Consider the following 19,350-nt stretch of genomic DNA (forward strand, 5'->3'; position numbering starts at 1 on the left):
TAGTATAAATAGTTTAAATAGTTAACCATTTTATAAGTTTAGATTTTTATGATTATTTGGGGCAGTTGTGGCCCTTAGGTTACACTGGTTCAGTTCCCGATCCTGGCAAGAATTAAAGATGCGGCGAGTGTATAAACTGCACTCCCTCCATCTTCAATACCCCAATAGTATCTGGATGCAGCCTTTATTATACAAGCTGAGGCTGCAAATCTCAGTGATGCAATGTCAGACACAATGCACTCAATCAAGCTGACGTCACTGTGAGGTGGTTCACTGTAAAACCCAACAGTCCACTTTATCAAATGAAATGAGTGTAGTTAACTCGAAATTGACTAAAAAGTTAATTCTACTCATTTGAAAAAAGTTTTGAACTCAGTGTTGAAGGTAATGCGTTAATTAAATACCTAATTACTTTAATTTAAACAGAGTAAGTTTACAGTACTCATATAGATTAGTTTAACTCAAATGGTTTGTAGCAATCGGTTTCCTTAAATGGTTTGAGTTGCCATAACTTATTGTGTTTTACAGTACTCAGTTAGTTTGAGTTCTCTTCATTTTATTGGGTTTACTGTACTCAAACTGCTTCGTTTACTCAAATGGATTAAGTTCACAGTACTCATTAGGATTAGTTTTTGAACTTGAATGGTTTGTTGCAATCGGTTTCCTCAAACAGTTTCAGTTACCTTAACTTTTTGCGTTTTACAGTGTAGGGTTAAGGGTGGGGTTAGGTAAGCCCATTAAAAAGCATTTGATGGAGCTCAGATTGCAAAGCACCAGGTCTACATCCAGACCCCTCTCAGCCAAATAATTATCGCTGCAGCCTGGAGACCTCCAAGTGGGAGGGATTACACCGCAAGTAGGCTGGGTGACCTCCAAGTAGGAGTAACTTAAATCACACGTAGGTTGGGTTTAGGTGGTGTAGGTGGAGCAGGAATTTAAAAAAAAAACATCAGGTTACTGTGAGGTTGGGTTTAGGGTTGGGGTAGGTGTAGATGTTAATAAAACACAACAGGTTACTTTGAGGTTGAGTTTAGGGTTGGGTTAGATGTAGACGTTAATAAAACACAACAGGTTACTTTGAGGTTGAGTTTAGGGTTGGGTTAGATGTAGACGTTAATAAAACACAACAGGTTACTGTGAGGTTGGGTTTAGGGTAGGGGTAGGTGTAGACGTTAATAAAACACAACAGGTTACTGTAAGGTTTGGTTTAGGGTTGGGTAGATGTAGACATTTATAAAGCACAATATTGGACTCCGTGTCATGTACAAGACATTAATTCACCTACAGTAGTAGCTATCGCTGCAGCCCGGAGACCTCTAAGTGGGAGGGATTACACCGCAAGTAGGCTGGGTGACCTACAAGTGGGAGGGACTTAAACCACAAGTAGGTTGGGTTTATATGGTGTAGGTGAACCATGATCTTAAAAAAAACACATCAGGCTGTGATGTTGATTTTAGGGTTGGGTTAGGTGTAGCCATTTTTAAAGCACAATATTGGACTCCGTGTCATGTACAAGAAATTAATTAAGTAAAAACTGCAGGGTTGTACAGCCCACTTGGAGCTCAACTCCCACCTATTTAGAGCTCCGACCTCCATTTATACCCTTCTTCTCCCCTGAGCGAGGCACCGAATCCCTTGCTCCCCGTGAGCTAGGATAAATAGCTGCCCATTGCTCCAGGTGTATGCTCCCTGTGTTTGATTGTGTGTGTTCTCACTCCTCAGTCAAAATGTATGTGCACTTGAATGGGTTAAAAACAGAGGATCAATTTCAAGTACGAGTAAAACCACACTTGACAAGGATCACTTTACTTTCACTTTCAAATTAAATGAATAACACTATAAAATTATAAACATAATAGACACTGTAACATATATATATATATATATATATATATATATATATATATATATATATATATATATATATATATATATATACACAAAAATATCTATAGAAAGCATTGATTTAAAAGAGAACTGTGAATGGGTGTACTTATTTATGCTGGCACTGTGCATAATATCTACCTATTTTCACATATTTTGGGTATATCTTTAAAAAAACTAATATTGCACTCAGTCAAAAAAAGAAAATTACATTAAATAATAATAACACTTAATAATAATCTTTCTATTCCAAATTGATGTCCATTTCTTACATTATAGAGTATAAAACACAGGCAAATAAATGCACTCAAAACACTCAAGATTGAAGTGCAAGAGTTTCTAGGTGGAATTCTTTCGGCCTAAGCGTTTGACAGACTTTTTCTCAGCCTTTCTTCTTGCATTGTCTTCTTCCTTTCTCCAGAGTTCCCGCTTTTTCCTCTCCACCTCCTGCTCAGTTTTGCAACGCACCACTGTCTCCCTCTCCATCTGCGCAATCTGCTCCATCCTCTTCTCTAAAAGTTTCTCCATCTTCTTCCTGATCTTCCTCTCTGAGGCCGGGTAGAAAGACGATGTGTAGCAGCTTTTTCCATTGATGGCTACCAGAGTCTCCACTTTCTTCACAAGGTCTATAACAGACTCGTCGTTTGTAGTGTCCTTGTTGTTAAAGAAATGAAAGCCACCACTGCATTTATGGATAAATTCGCGAAGCTCTATGTCTGAACATGCAATCACATCATTCGCCGCTTTCCCCTCTAAACGATCCCCGTGAGTGAACACGATAATGGTGTACTGCCAGACTCTCTCCCCAAACATGCTCTCGATCAGCTTATGCATGCTTTTATCATCATTAGTTAAGTTCCCCACAGGCATGACAAGCAGAAACGCATGCGGTCCTGGAGAATAGAGAGAGATGGACTTCAGGATCTCTCGGGTCACTTCTTTCTCAGTGCTGCCGATTATGTTCAGTCCCGGTGTGTCGATTATGGCCACAGGCCGACCACCGATGTTTCCAGATGCTTTGTCACAAAATTGTGTGACTCTGCTCAGCTGCATGTCCGATTTAAAAGCGTTGTATGCCAGGATGGTGTTTCCCGTTGAGCTTTTTCCAGACCCTCTCGCTCCCAGTAACATGATGCGCAGTTCTTCTGACTCTATCATAAATATTAAGGTTTATTAATACATATTAAGAGTTTAATGTGCTCAATCCTCACAGAAACTGAACAGTACACTAATCAGATGAAATGAGTTCATTTCACTCAAATATTTAAAGGGTCATGAAACCCCCTCTTCCAGTTCAAGTCTACCTCAGAATTAAAAAAAAAAATGCTTCATGTTAGGTGTGGAGCACTGCAAGCAGAGGGAGGAGTGGGCGTGGCCGGCAGAGCAGAAGAAAAAGGGGGGCTTTAGTCAGTTGGCTCATTAGCTCAAGATAAAAAAAAATCCAATACAAAATGTGAGGAGACGCATGATTTAATAGTTTACAAAGTTAAAATCCACAGAAATAAATAGTAAGTAATTTAATGCCCTGCTACATATATGATATGCTGTTCGTAATTTCATATAATATATAACCACAATTTGTTATATCATTATAAAGATAATCGTGTTTATATAAACACTATAAATGAGGAGGACTTCTCTCCTCCTGAATCCCCGGGTCTGAATACAGACAATGTAGATAGCAGTACAGGAGGTCTCTTTCCCTATTTATGACAACCATCAGGGATGAGCAAAAATACATTGAAATGTACTGTATTTAAAAAAAAACACATCAAATACATCAATTTTACGTATATCAAAATAAACTACAAAATACAGCAGCCACAAATGTATCAAAATAAATTAATGTATTTTGAAAATACTGCAAAATACTTTTAGAAGGGAGCATGACATTTCTTCACAAACCTTCCATCAATAGGCAAATTGGATCAATCCCTTCATCATAAACTGACTTAGTGAAGTAAACAATGTTTGACAACAACAGCGTTTCTCTGATTAAGTTTAAGTCAGCTTCTCTGCCAACTCATTCTCTACTCCTCTACATTAGAATAAACTTGTTTCTCTTTCATTTTAGTTTAAATTACTAAAGAAAGTCCTGGTCTTGAAGATGATCTCTTTAATCACTGTAAAAACCATGTAATCCAAATGAGGAGTTGGAATATAATACTTTATGCCTTCATTGTGTTTTCATCCATTGCGTGGCCAGTAAAATTGCCACTATATCTTTTAACAGTCTTATATTTCAAAAGGGTGATATATGAAGTGGTTATTTAATTTTTTTTTGTTCACATAATGTTCATTTATTTATTCATTTTCTTTTCTGCTTGGTCCCTTTATTAATCTGGGGTCGCCACAGCGGAATGAACCACCAACTTATCCAGCACGTTTTTACGCGACGGATGCCCTTCCAGCCGCAACCCATCACTGGGAAACATTCATTCACACTCATACACTACTGACAATTTAGCCTACCCAATTTACCTGTACCACATGTCTTTGGACTTGTGAGGGAAACCGGAGCACCCGGAGGAAACCCACATGAACGCAGGGAGAACATGCAAACTCCAGTTTAAATAATTTAAATAATTTTTTTTTTCAAATTAAAATCTTCAATACTTTATGTGAAAACATGATTTTTGAAAACTACTAAAATCTACAGTTTTGGTTTTTTTGCAATTGAGTTATAGTTTTTTGCAAAGTCTTGACCAGTCTGTATGGACTGGAGTATTATTATATATTTGTGTCTAATATGCTGGATTGTGCCACTTTAACATCTTTAGCCAAGCGTATTTCCGCTTCATTAACTATACCTGCAGATCAACTACTGGTACTGGAACTGAGTAGAAGTAGATTTCTAGTTCCAAGCATGCTTTCTTTCAGGAAAATAAGTGTTGAAATAAAGTGTTGTTCAATGTGTTTATGCACAGATTAACTTAAGGAGACATCAATTAGTCTGGGAATTTGTGCTGTGTTGTTATTTAAAGAGGTTTCTATTATGTTAAAGTTGTAGGATCAGCATTGTAGTGAAGAGTACAGTCTGTGGTTTAGGTTGGGGATGTGCTGAAATGCCATACCATACGTTCAAGAACTATAATCATGTCTGTATGCATCATGTCACCATGTTTTTGTAGTTTACATGAAGCCGATAGTAGTATTTCATTACATTTTCAAAAGACATGCAATTTGAAACCTGTTTTTTATGGCCTCAAAATGTTGTCTCAGTGAACAGTTAGAATTCACAGAAGGTTTTCTTATTTGATCAGAAAATGTAGACAACATTAAATGATCAATAAGTCATGACAACATGTGGTTTTTGTTAAGTCTAACTTATTATATTAACTTAGTTCATCATGTTTCTAACATAATTTTGAAATGTATACTGTACATACAAGATGTTTTAGGGTAATGTAATTTAATTTCAAATGACTGATAAGATTAATTTGATTACACTTCAAAACTTAAGGCAACTGGTAATTTTTTTTGTGTTATACAGACATACTTATAGACAGCATGAAATCCCCTCATTCATAAATTGTGAACATGGTTTTCTCAAAGAAGAGTGTTACATTACATATTGGAATTAACAAAGTCAATACAAGTAAAAAAAAAAAAAAAGATTGATATGTGTGGTAAAATGTCTTACCATGTAAGTTTATTGATGAATTTGAACTGGTTTCCGCTATATTCTGCAAATTTTCATACAGTTTATCATGCGGAGCATCTGTTAATAAAAGACTGGGTTACTGTTTAAGTCCTTCTCTAAAAAAATCCTCTAAGCATTATGCTACTCACAGCCAGTGGATGAATCTAGTGCAGAATCAATCTCATTTTCAGAGTTGTCAGTCCCGTCTTCCTCAAAGTCATCTTTCTTTCCATCTACCTTCATAATATCCATTTTACCCTGATTTTTGATGCAAAGAAATTAAATAAAAATGTATATGAACAATAAAAAACACACAGCAACGTATAATTTCTTTTTTTGAATTCTCTGTAATTCTGAGTAAAAATGTAATTACATTAAAGGATAATTTTTTTTATTAGCATTTTTTCCCAAACCATTAACCTCAGTTTTATGCTGATTAATGCTTAAAGTTCATTTCTATAATGTGCAGCTTTTAAAACTTAAGCATCACACTGCAGAATATAAAATTCCTTTTCAACTTTCTTGTCTGTTTTTTAGTTAAAACATAATTAAATGTAAAGAAAGCTGCATACGATATTGTGTAACATAATTATGCTTTAAACTTAAATCTCGGTTTCATGCTGGATTGATGCTGTATATGTGATCTCTATCTTAAAAAGCTGTAATCCCACCATGTCTTTATCCTCAAACTACTACAACATCAAAAAATAAGACAACTTACCCCAGCTGATGAAGTTTACAGTGTTAAACCGGTATAATACACACGTATACATCGATGAGAACCGCACTTGAGCGTAAAGAGTATGAAATATTCTGGTTTCATCTATGCAATGAAGACAGTTTGCTCCGGAAGATGTGTTATACACTCCACACCAGTATCGACTAGTTGCAAGCAAGAGGGCTGGTCTTGTTGATGGATGCAGTGAATGAACTAACAGGTGTTTCACTGAGGCACAGGACTAGTTTAACATGTTAGTCAGGTAATATGGAGTGGCTGACATTTTCCATTAAAAATGCCCTTCCAGCCTCGAAAGTGGAGGTATTTCTTTCAAATCTGAGAAACTATAACTAAAGGAACTAAAAACATTTGAGAGCACACACCTGAAATGTATGTTAATATGAAGCAGTCACTGTATTTCACTGTAGTCAACTACTACTAATGTACATGATTTAATTTAGGACAGACAACAGTTTCTTTACTTTTTTAAATACATAGATATTATCTGACTATTTAGAAAAAATATATATTTTCATTTTCTTGTCTACTGTCAGATGCCACAATAACACTGTCAAGTGTATCGTTTTCAACTCAGCTTCATAAACCATAACCAAACAGAGTCCAGTTTTGTCCTTTTCGAGAAAGATTTCTCTTATAAAGTGTCTATTCAGTGTAACTAAATATATATTATTTTGTTCGTTTGTTTGTTTGCTTTTTTTGAAATTATATATGCTCGCTGCACAGTGCATTTTTGCTAACAGTTCCTTCTTTCAAGTCTGAAGGAGCTGCTGTTTAGGTGTCTGATTGGCTACACAACGTGAGGTCAAGTGCAACTTTTGTCCAATCGTCTTTGAGGATATTTCTACACGCTTTACCATTGGCTTAAGTGAACCCGGAAGTTGACTAGTCTGTTGTTGACAGGGAAATCTCATGGAGCTTCAAACCTGAACACAGATATCGTCTTATTTGATTTATACCTAAATATATTAATCTCCCAGTGTCCAAGGATGGGATCTACAGACATGAAACTCATGGATGTCTTTTCGTACGAGAGTCTCGTACACGCAGTCGCCGGTGCGATGGTAAAAGTCTTTATTTGCTTTTGTGACCTCCAGCTGCTGCGTGACAGTATTACAAACAAATCAAGAAATCAAAATATCACTAAAATCTAAATATTGATAAAATCACTATTAAAGTTGAACAAATTAAATTCTCTCAATGTGTAATACTTATCTCAAATTAAGTTTTGACATATTTACTTTATAAAATAGTCAAAATGTGTTTCTTTACTTAATATTATGTTGTTGTTTTTTCATAAAAGAGATATCAGTAATTTTGACAATATATTTATACAATATATTTTGGCTATTTCCCAAAATATATCTATGCAATATACCCGTATGTGATCCAGGGTCACATATACACTTAAAGTTACTTTATGTTTGCAGGGCAGTGTTACAGCAATGACTGTTTTCTTCCCTCTTGATACTGCTCGGCTCCGGCTGCAAGGTAAATTACATGACTTTATTTGTTAATTTCCCTTTTCCCCCTTCTGTGCTGACTTCTTTCTTTCTTTCTTTCTTTCTTTCTTTCTTTCTTTCTTTCTTTCTTTCTTTCTTTCTTTCTTTCTTTCTTTCTTTCTTTCTTTCTTTCTTTCTTTCTTTCTTTCTTTCTTTCTTTCTACAGTTGTTGTGCTTTGTTTCATCACTATTCTTTCTGTTCCTATGCAGTTGATGAGAAGCGGAAAGCCAAATCTACCCCAGCTATTCTTTCAGAGATTATCAAGGAGGAGGGTCTGTAAGTTATTTATTTTTTATTACTATATCGATTTGTTCTGTGTCATTTATTATCTGTTTTTACTTTTATTTTTTTGCTTGCAGTTGCTAGAATAACCATTGATCAATCACTGTTTACTCTTTGTCTCCAGGTTAGCTCCATATAGAGGTTGGTTTCCAGTGATCTGCAGCCTCTGTTGCTCAAACTTCGTTTACTTCTACTGTTTCCATAGTCTGAAGGCCACTTGGCTACGAGGTCAAAGATCAACGGCAGGGCGGGACCTTATTATTGGCATTGCTGCAGGTTTGCTTGTTTGAAAATACTAAATGATTTAAAACAGATCAAAAAAAGTATCTATCTGTCTGTCTATCTGTCTATCTATCTATCTATCTATCTATCTATCTATCTACGGTATCTATCTATCTATCTATCTATCTATCTATCTATCTATCTATCTATCTATCTATCTATCTATCTATCTGTCTATCTGTCTGTCTGTCTGTCTGTCTGTCTGTCTGTCTGTCTACTGCATTTATTTGATCAAATATTTAGTAATTAAACAATGTGATTAATAAATAATTTTAGAGTTTAACAAAATACTGGAGTTATGGCTGCTGAAAATGGAGTTTTGCCCTCACATAAAAAAATTATATTTTAAAATGTATTAAATACAGAACTGGTATATTTAAATATGTTGCTGTAATGTTCTTACTGTATTTTGCATTAAATATGTACAACAAATAAGTGTGGCATGACTGTACTTGACTGGTGTGCCAAATTTTAGAACTCATATAAATGTCCATATGGCTGGAATCAGATGTAGATCAATCTAAATTGCAGTTAAACACATTCAATATCCTAAATATGCCAGCCTTTTGAACATACTTGTATTTTTTTCATGTACATAGCTTCTATGATTAAACTTAAACCGTCTGCCTGCAGGTGTGGTGAATGTCCTTGTGACCACTCCACTCTGGGTTGTCAATACCAGACTGAAACTACAGGGGGCGAAATTTAGAAATGAGGACATACAGCCCACACACTACAACGGAATCAGGGGTAAACAAAAGCACAAATGATCAAATGCATTTCATTCCCTTTAAATAAAACACGTGTCCAGGGAGTTAATCATCAAGTAATCTGTCTTTCTATAGATGCATTTGTACAGATCATGCATCAAGAAGGCGTAGGTGCATTATGGAATGGGACGTTTCCCTCACTGCTGCTGGTGCTCAATCCAGCCGTGCAGTTCATGATCTACGAGGGTCTGAAGAGGCAGATCCTGAGGGGCGTCCACAGAGAGGTCAGAGCACACTACTGATCATAGAACAGATTTTGGGTATTTGGAAGAGTGGATCAATGCAGTACAGCTCACAAAACTTAAAGTTTGGGTCGATATTAGAGCTTTAAACAGATTCTGATTATTTTTGATAAAACAGTATATTGATTTGAATGATAGGGCTATTTAAATGGAATGTTTACCCAAAATGAAAATACTGTCACCATTTACTCCCAGCATTTATTCCAATTGTGTTCGAGTATCTTAGGCTACGTTCACACAGCAAGGCTTAGTGCTCAAATCTGATTTTTTTTCTCAGATCTGATTTTTTTACATAGCTGTTCACATTGTTGTTAGAAATGTGGTGAGTATCCGATTTCCAATGTGAACAGATCATGGTTCTAAACTGACCTGCATGCACAAAAGTACAATTACTTGTCTTTAACAGCAAAAAAAGTTTTCAGTCTGTTAATTTTGGGTTCTTATTTCAGTCTTACATATTTGGTTTGTTAATTTATTAGCTAAGTGAAATATAGTATAATAAAATGTATTATAGGGAAATTTTTCGTAGGGATATGTGTTTTATTCATTTTATATATGCAATTTTTATGGTCATTTTTTATGTTAAATCTAACAACAATATCTTTTTAAAGCTTATTGACCGAATAACAAGCACCAGTTTTGGACAATTTAGTTTTTTTCAAAATGAACAACCAACTTTTTGTTGTAAAGTATTTGTCCTGTGTGCTATTCTATTATGCTGCTGAGGAGTAGATGATGTTTGCAGCACAGAATGATGATGCATGTCGAACGAAGATTATGTAAAAGTCACATGAAATCCTACATAACCGTTCACACTGCGGTCGGATTGCAAAACATCAGATCTGTATTTGATTTAATACCACATATGAAAGTGGCATTAGAATTAAAAAGATCAGATTTCATGCGGTTTTGGCTGTTCACACTGTCAAGACAAAAACAGATCTGAGTCAGTGGGCAAAAAAACTGATTTGAGCCAAATTTGCCTGCAGTGTGAACGTAGCCTTGTTCTGTTGTACACAAAAGATGTTTTAAAGAATGTTGGATATTGGCAGCCACTGATTTCCATAGTATGTTTTCCTACTATGAATCTCATTGCTTTCCAGCATTCTTCAAAATATCAGAAGAAAGAAGTTTGGAAGCATGTCAGTGTGATTAAATGGAGAGTTTATTTTTGGGTGAACTATACTTTTACATTCATTTTTAAATTATTTATTTATTTATTTTTATTCTTTAATCCAGCAATTGGCCCGAATGACCATACTTGACATATTGCCACCGTCATTAGGTTTTCTCATGCCATAGTACCTTCATAGTATACTAGTTGTCCATCACACTTTTTATGTTATCTATATATTTAATGGAGAGTATGCCATTATGCTCTCGTTCATGCAATTTTAAAGATGTTTTAGTCTTTTAAAATTCTCAAAATAACTTACTTACAAACTTATTCTGAAACACTGAAACATCGGGAATCATTTTTTTTTTAAAAAGGTAAAAATAAATAAATTACATAAATTCAGATAATAACAATACATACACCACCAGTCAAAGGTTTGGGGTTAGTATTTTTAAATGTTTTAAACTAAGCTTATCCTGCTCACCATGGGTGTATTTATTTAATACAGTACAAATTGTAAACCTGTGAAATGTTATTGCCCTATAAAAAACTGTTCAAAAGTACTTTATCATTTAATTTAATCATTTATTCCAGTGATTTTAAAGATGAATTTTCAGCTTCATTACTCCAGTCTTCAGAATCACATAATCCTTCAGAAATCACTCTAATATTAATTTTTACTATTATTAATATTATTATTATTATTATTATTGGTAATAGTAATAAAAAGCAATAATGGCTGGAGTAATAATTTAATTTGAAACTACATACAATAAGAAAGCAGTTATTTAAAATTTCAAGAAATATTTACCACTTAAACAATTTTTTTACTTTTAATAAATGCCGCCTAAATAATTTTCTTTAAAAAAAAAGACAAAAAACTGACCCCAAACTTTTGACCGGTAGGGTACAGTATTTCAAAAATAAATAAATAATAATGTTAAATACACAAAATTGTACATTGCATCTCACAGCTTTTAGCTTGTTTTGTCTTTTGATGGTTAAACAAGTGTTTGAAAGCTCAAACATCCAAAAATGTTGCATGGACCACATGGTTACAAAAGTGTTTAAAGAGGCTCCATATTTGATAAAGTTCTTGTAACCTTCCTTTAACAATGTATATGTCAGCTTTTCTTTAATGGCTCTTGAGTTTCTTTCCATTTTAAAGCAATGACATACTTGGATTAGAGTACTCAGCTCAGTTTATTTCTAGAACACTTTCAACCAACCACAATGGGTACCAAAGTGCTGTACATAAAAACACATAATACATGCAAACACAAGGGACCAAAGTACATAAACTCACAACACATGATTAAAAGCTAAAGAAAGTAAGTGTGTTTTTAGTGACCTCTGAAAGACTCAAAAGTTCTTATGGAGAGTGGAAGATCGTTCAAGAGTCTTGGAGCTGCTACTGAAAAAGCTCTATCATCTTGACATTTCAAGCGTGATCGTGGAACTTGCAAATAGAGTCGATTCTTAGAGCGAAGAGATCTTACAGGTTGGTGTATATTAATTAGCTCAGAAATATACTCAGGGGCCAGGCCATGGAGGGATTTAAAAACATATGGCAGTACTTTGTACTGAATTCTAAACTGGATTGGTAGCCAGTGTAAGGAAACCAGGACAGGTGTAATGTGCTCTTGTTTTTTGTGCCTGTTAAAAGCCTGGCAACTACGTTCTGGATCAGCTGCAGTCTCAAGAGAGAGGTCTGACTAAGAGTTAGCTAAAATCTATTAGTTTGCACTTTTGCACTGATTTACAGGGTATAAATGAAACAAGCATTAAAAACCAAAGGTATATTTTCTTCAATTAATTTTCCAATCATGATAAGTGTCTCATTCCAGAATCTCATTGCACTCCCATACAGAGTGATAAAGGGTACCCACTTCTTCATTGCGTTTTTTTACAACTCTCAGGTATATTTGGGTTTCAGATATTTGTGAAACACATTGATATTTGGATAACACATTGCTTTTTCCATATTCATTAAGAAACTAAATGACTGTCCCACTATAAAAAGCAATATAAGCACTAAAACTGTTCTACAGGTTAATTCATATTTTGTTTATTTGTGATACTTTGCAATCTAAATAAGTAATTAATGAATAAAAGAAATGAAATAAATATTTTAATTAAAATAAGGGTCAACAGGGATCCATTTAACCACTATTTTATAATACACTGAAGTTCGTAGTATGAAACTTTTATCAAATTAAAGCCATTGCAGTAATATAAAAGCTACTGTATTATTTAGGAAAGCTTTATATTCTCAGCAGATCTGATTATGATAACATGTGATAAGTATAAACAGATGAGTCTATTCACAAAATCTCTGTCACCAGGGGAACAGGAACGACAGCATTTGGGATATTAAGGAGCTTGCAGAAGATGATTAGAAGTGTTTGAGTGAGTTTGCTCATTCAGATCAGCGCTCATGATGAGCGAGCATCTGTTGTTGAGAATGAGAAAACCTCTCCACACTGTAGACGTGTGTTGCTACCATAGTAACATGGCAGTAAGATTACGCAACTGCTTAGCATCCATGCATAAGGTTCAAACATATTTAGCAGAGTTCACTGAGGTTTAATGCAGAGATGTCTTCATCCTCCTCTTTAGTTTCACTTTAAATGTGCGGGTTCTAGTCATATGACAGTATTGTACTTATTTTTTGGATTGAAATTAATTGCAGTAAGTTTTTTTACTATACAGTATATGGTATTATCACAATATTGGAAAAAGATGCATAGAGGGTTACTTTACTAAACATGATGATACAAATAATTTTTTTCTAATTGCTGTATTGTAAATAAGTTCAGATTAAACAAAAATTTTAACCAAATTAAATTGCTAAAGTATTATTAGGTGACATTTTACAATAAGCTCTCATTAGTGAACATTAATTAACATCAACAGTGAAAAATGCCTGCATTTGTTAAACAGATTTTGTTATTGTAAGTTTTAAAACATTCCACTGAATTTTGTTACACATTGAGCTTTGTTGTGTTGCCCTATTGTATGTTTTAATTAATATCCATAAAGCATTTCTGAAAGTAAAAAAGGTAACACTTTAAAATAATGGTCCATTAGTTAATGTTACTGTGTATACTAACATGAACAAACAATTTGCAAACCATTTATTTTATCTTTGTTAACTTTAGTTAACCTTATTTAAGTTAAATAACATAAGTTCATGTTAACTTCCAGTGCATTAACTAATGTGAACAAGCATGCATTTGGATGTGAATAATGCATTAGTACATGTTAAATCATGATTAATAAATGCTTTACAAGATTATTCATAGTAAATATATTAACTAGCATTAACTAATGGACCATTATTCTAAAATGTTACCAAAAAAGTTTGCAAAGTGTTTAATTACTCACAATTCCATGTTTCTTGGCATTTCCTGTTCACACTCATACTGATAACAGTATGTAAAGAAAAAAAGCAAACATACAATGTGCCAGAATTAGCCAAAGACTGAAGTTTAGACGGATGTTATAACTGTTAAATTAATTTCATTCATACATAAATATAAAAATCAGACTACAAATAGTACATGCAAACCTATACCAAGTTAAAAAATAAATGAATGTGATATGATATGTTTGCTTTCCATAATAACAGTAAGTCTTATTCAACTTGCATATTCAAACTAACAAACTACATCAAGAAAGCCAATAAATAAAAGCAAAATTTGATTTATTTATTTGTTTGGATGAGCGAAAGCCTGAACTTATTCTGTTTCAATGTGTTTCTGACAGCTGTCCTCAGTGGAAGTGTTTCTTATTGGAGCTGTTGCTAAGGCTGTTGCAACCACTATAACCTACCCACTTCAGACAGTTCAGTCTGTTCTACGGGTAAGACTTTCAGACTATGGGTGATTTTTTTATTTTATTTACTTTTTAAACTGGTTTTGCTTGATTTCTCATGGACATCACAAAGAAATTAGTAAATTTTTAAGAACTTTATTATTAACAATATTTGTAACTGTTCACATGTTCAGATTTTCATTTTAATTATTTTAAATGTTTAAAACTTTACATTTGTTATGCTGAATTGTTGAAGAGAAATAAAGAGCTAAAGGTATATTAAACTGTTTTTTACAGAACCCACCTCTAAAATGTACCTACAGATCACATGCAATGAGTAGGAAGAATATGTATGGAAAAAAGATTGATGAGTGACTTTTGAGAATCCATACAGTGTCTAATATAGAAATCAATATCTAATCATTTCCGAAAAGTCAATACTGTAGAAATGATCCTGGAAATTCAACTTTGCGACACAGGAATATGTTACAATTGAAAATATGTTCAAAAAGAAGACCATCATTTATTTGGTCAGTAAAACTGTTTTCACTTTTTTATGTGATATGTTTTAACCTAATTGTGTTTATAATTGTAATATAAATAATTGTGTTTATTTCACTTCAATTTTTTTAGCTGCAAAAAAAAAGTAAGAAAAAAAAAGCTTTTTTATGCTGCTTGCTTTTTTCTTCTTTTTTTTGTAGACCAAATGACTGTAATTATATGAGATTTTTTCTTTTCTTAAAGGGATAGTTTACCCAGAAATAAAAATTTGGTCACTTACTCACCCTTTGCTCATTCCAAACCTTTGTCTTTCTTTCTTCTGTTGAACACAAAAGAATGTTTCTTTAAGTAATCTGGAAACCTGTAACCATTGACTTCCATAGTATTTAGTCCAAACTCATAAAGGTTTGGAAACGCCTTAGGGTGAGTACATTTTCATTTTTGGGTGTACTAACCCTTTTACCAAACATGGTCATGCGTTTATTTGAATTAGATTTTTTTTGCGTTTACCATATATATATATATTTTTTTTTTGTTTTGTTTTTTTTTTTACTGCTGTTCTTACTATAATAGACATGTGCCTCAGAACCACTGGTTTTGAAAACAAGTAAATATAATGTTTTTATTTTGTTGGTATAAGGATAGAAAATTGTATTTAAGCTGTTGTCCTCATCTCTGTTCAGTTTGGCCAGCACGGGCAGCCTGCAGATCAGTCTAGACTCCTGAACAGCCTGAGATCTGTTATGTATCTGCTCATCAACAGAGTCAGGTACAATAAAAAACAAGCACTTACTTCATTGAAATGGTTCTGCATTATGATTTTTTTCTTTAACATTGTGGGTAATATTGCTGTTTGAGCTTCTTCTGCAAAGTTACTATTATGAAAGTTACTTCTGCAAAGTTACTATCATCAAAGTACAGTGAGATATCTTTCACAGAATTCATTTTTAAATGGACAGTTCACCACAAAATGTAAATTTACTCACCATTACCCAACCTCATTTGGTTTCAAGCCTTTTTGAGGTTCTTTTTTTCTGTTGAACACAAAAGAAGAGATTTTTAAGAATGTTGGAAACCAGTAGCCATTGACATCCATAGTAGGAAAAGAAATAGTATGGAAGTCAGTGGTTACCAGTCTTCAGCATTCTTCAAAATATCTTCTATTGTGTAAAAGATGAAAGAAGCACAAAAAAGTTTGAAACAAGTTTGAAAAAAAATTGTGTGTACTATCCTTTTAAGTTTTACTAAATGGCTTTTTAGATTACAACAATCTTTTTCCAGGGTTTGTTGAACCTACACTTATATAAACCCCGCTTCCAGGCATGATGTTAGTGAATCAGAACACACTGGGCCAGCTGACAAATTAGACTCCATTTTTTTTATTTTGGAGGAAGGGGCTTCACAGAACCAGCAAGTCAACAGACCATTTTAAGCAGAGCATAAACAACAGCATAGAATACAGTAATAATAAAATGTGTAAAATATTGTGATTAAAAATATATATATATAAATAAATAAAATGAAGAACAGAACAAGACCTCAAAAGTAACTTATTGACCTCTCCTTTAATCTGAATGTCTTTATGTAGAGCAGTTAATTTTTTTAGTCGCTGCCACACAACTAATTGTCAGCTTGTGCATCTGAACTCCTGTCAAACTAATGTTTGTTGATTGATTGACTGCAGGAAGTGGGGCATTCTGGGATTGTTTAAAGGCCTGGAGGCAAAGCTGCTTCAGACAGTCCTCACTGCTGCGCTGATGTTCTTATTGTATGAGAAGATTGCAAGCACCACCTTTAGGGTCATGGGGGTCAAACGACCAATGACCTCCCATTGATCTCCAACAGGGCGATTATTAGGTAACTGTGGTATGAGTAGCAGTCAAATCATGTTTAGTTTTCATATATGGATGGACTATTCAGTGCCAGTCGAAATGTTTATACTGTACACTACACACTGCCTATATATGAATTTTGGTTTGTTTTGTTAAATTATATGGTTAATTTGACTTGATAGTGAAGGAAACAGCCAAAAAGTGCCAAGAAAGATGAAATTATCAAAAGGAGCTGCTGTGCAATGGAGGAACATTTATAAACTTGAATAGTATGAACTAAATTTAAAACCAATAACAAATGTTACTAACTCAAGTACTGAAATTAATAACTACACTGTAAAACCCAAAAAGTTAAGGTAACTCAGACCATTTTAAGGAAACCGATTGCAACAAACCATTGAAGTTCAAAAACAAATCCTAATGAGTACTGTGAACCTAATCCATTTGAGTAAATGATGCAATTTGAGCACAGTAAAACTCAATAAATGAAGAGAAAACAAACCAACTGAGTACTGTAAAACTTAATAAGTTAAGGTAACTCAAACCGTTTGAGGAAACCAATTGCTATAAACCATTTGAGTTAAACTGATCTATATGAGTACTGTGAACTTACTCCATTTAAGTTGAAGTAATAAGGTATTTAATTAACTCATTACCTTCAACACTGAGTTCAAAACTCTTTTCAAATGAGTAGAATTAACTGTCAGTAAATTTTGAGTTAACTACACTCATTTCATTTGATAAAGTTGACTGTTGGGTTTTACAATGTAATAATGAATTATATGAAGCAAATCAATGTGCAGATATACAGTTGAGGGCAAAATGAGGGCCCTCCTGTGAACATTTTGATTCTTTTGGAGAAAATATTATTTCTTCTAGTTTGACTGCAGTTTTAAAAAATGTTAAAACAAATTTTACTGTCAAAATTATTAGCCCCCTTAAGAAATTATTATTTTTGATTACCTAGAGACTTGCCTAATTAACCTAATTAATCTATTTGAGCCTTTAATTTGCACCTTAAGTTCAATGCTAATAGTTTGCTTAATAACTAGTAAAATACCATGTGTTGTCATCATGGCACAGACTATTTAAATAAATTATTAGGAACTACTTATTCAAATTATTGCTTAGAAATTAGTTACTTTTTTGTTAAGCAGCAGTTGGGAGACATTTTTTAAATAATTAAAATTTATTAGGAGGGCTAACAGTTTTTACTTCAAATGTGTGCGCGTGCATGTGTATGGATGTATACATTTAATTCAAATTAGAATGAAAATAAAAGCTCATTCAGAATATGAATAGAAAATAGTAATAAAAGAATATTCATAAAAATAATACCAAAATATTTTATTAATTGCAAATTGATTCCTTTAAAGATGAAAAATATAGAATACTTTTGACATTTGAAAATGTTTTAGTTTTACATAATGCTGTTTTTCATAGTTTTTTTTATATTTACAATACTCCTGCTCACAAATGATCATAAAATATACTTTTTTATACTAGTCTAGGAAATAATGTTCATTCATTTTTTTAAATAATTCACATATGAGTATAAATATTTAATTTAAAATATTTGAATTCTATTTTTTGAAATGTGCAAAAGGCAGCGATTGAGTTCAAACATTTGACTGATGGTGTTTTAATATGAATGAGTGATTACAAATAGGTTACTCAAACCAAATCCACCCAAGTAATTAGCACAGTTACAGTAGTTACAGGTCAATAGCTTGATCCCTATATATTTTAGGGTTTTAATAAACATTTGATTAAAAAAGTATGCGCTAACATGGTTTTAGCAGAACTAAGCTTGTTTACAAAGTGTCAAAAAGAAAATCAATCCTGTGAAGGATCTGCTTTTGTGTTGACAACAAAAAAGAAACATCTTCCAGACTGGTTTATCTGGTCGTGTGTAAGTGATACTTGATTTTACTTGACAAACACAAAGCCGCTGAGTCTGTAGTGGACCTTTAACCTAAAAAGTTTACAGTCTGAACTTTAAAATAGCTTCCTTTCCTCAGTGGTGATTAGGACTTGTGGAATAACCTGTTTTGTGAGCAGCTTTGGCCAGAATTAACACTGTGAATGTTACACAAGACACAGAGGCTTATGGATATCATTTATATACACATTTCAGTGTCCGCACTGGACTAATGTAATGTAAGAATCTTTTGCATGGAATTAGCTATTTATAAATGTAAAATGTTTTTTTTCCTTGAATGTCAGAATGATTTTATTAACATCAAAAATGCAATTGTGAATGAAGATTCAAAATATAAGTCATTCTTATTGTATTGATCAATGACTGTTTATGTTTTATAATCTATCTGAGAAATTTCTATGCAGTAAAATAATTGATTGAGAATAATGTGATATGAAGGGGAGTCGTTTGTATTATTTCTGTTTGCATTCAAAGGAACAATCTTCATATAAAACAGAGATGCCCAAACTAGGGCCCGCTAGTTGGCCCGTTGTAGCTTTTGATTTGGCCCACCATGCCATCTGAGAAAGGAGTATGAATAATTTTAACAGAGATTATCATTTCTAGGTTCAAATAATCTTTTTATGTTTGTTTGTTTGTTTGTTTTATTGCTGAACTGAAATGAAATGTTTCATTAAAATGTTAATTGTAAATATGTAAATAAATACTGTGTAAAAATGTCAATACTGTCACTTGACTGATAGAGGACAATGCAGGAGACATCTGCAAGCAATTCAAGACAAAATCAGGTGCAGCTTGAG

The 19,350-nt window shown here is 33.4% G+C and overlaps 2 protein-coding genes across 4 annotated transcripts; one reads left to right on the forward strand and one right to left on the reverse strand.

The window, feature by feature from the left end:
- Positions 1–1,931: 1,931 nt before the first annotated feature.
- Positions 1,932–6,565, reverse strand: LOC130218637 (GTPase IMAP family member 7). Its single transcript, XM_056450883.1, has 4 exons — positions 6,249–6,565; positions 5,677–5,785; positions 5,528–5,605; positions 1,932–3,035 (listed from the first exon to the last, which is right to left on the reverse strand). Exons 2-4 carry the CDS (start codon positions 5,777–5,779, stop codon positions 2,224–2,226), a joined length of 993 nt encoding a protein of 330 aa, XP_056306858.1. The 5' UTR covers positions 5,780–5,785; positions 6,249–6,565; the 3' UTR covers positions 1,932–2,223.
- A 592-nt stretch (positions 6,566–7,157) lies between these two features.
- Positions 7,158–18,983, forward strand: slc25a17 (solute carrier family 25 member 17). Of its 3 annotated transcripts, none has more exons than XM_056453436.1 (9): positions 7,158–7,327; positions 7,694–7,754; positions 7,976–8,042; positions 8,173–8,324; positions 8,964–9,080; positions 9,176–9,324; positions 14,228–14,323; positions 15,460–15,545; positions 16,461–18,983. In XM_056453436.1, the coding sequence occupies exons 1-9, from the start codon at positions 7,253–7,255 to the stop codon at positions 16,609–16,611; spliced, it is 954 nt and encodes a 317-aa protein (XP_056309411.1). In that variant the 5' UTR covers positions 7,158–7,252; the 3' UTR covers positions 16,612–18,983. The 3 variants fall into 3 exon arrangements, with proteins under 3 accessions (XP_056309411.1, XP_056309412.1, XP_056309413.1); XM_056453437.1 differs by lacking the exon at positions 16,461–18,983 and adding an exon at positions 16,058–16,247; XM_056453438.1 differs by lacking the exons at positions 15,460–15,545; positions 16,461–18,983 and adding an exon at positions 14,573–14,762.
- The last annotated feature ends 367 nt before the right edge of the window (positions 18,984–19,350 follow it).

The sequence above is a fragment of the Danio aesculapii genome, chromosome 3 (genome assembly GCF_903798145.1).
Source record: "Danio aesculapii chromosome 3, fDanAes4.1, whole genome shotgun sequence".
Taxonomy (NCBI): Eukaryota; Metazoa; Chordata; class Actinopteri; order Cypriniformes; family Danionidae; genus Danio; species Danio aesculapii.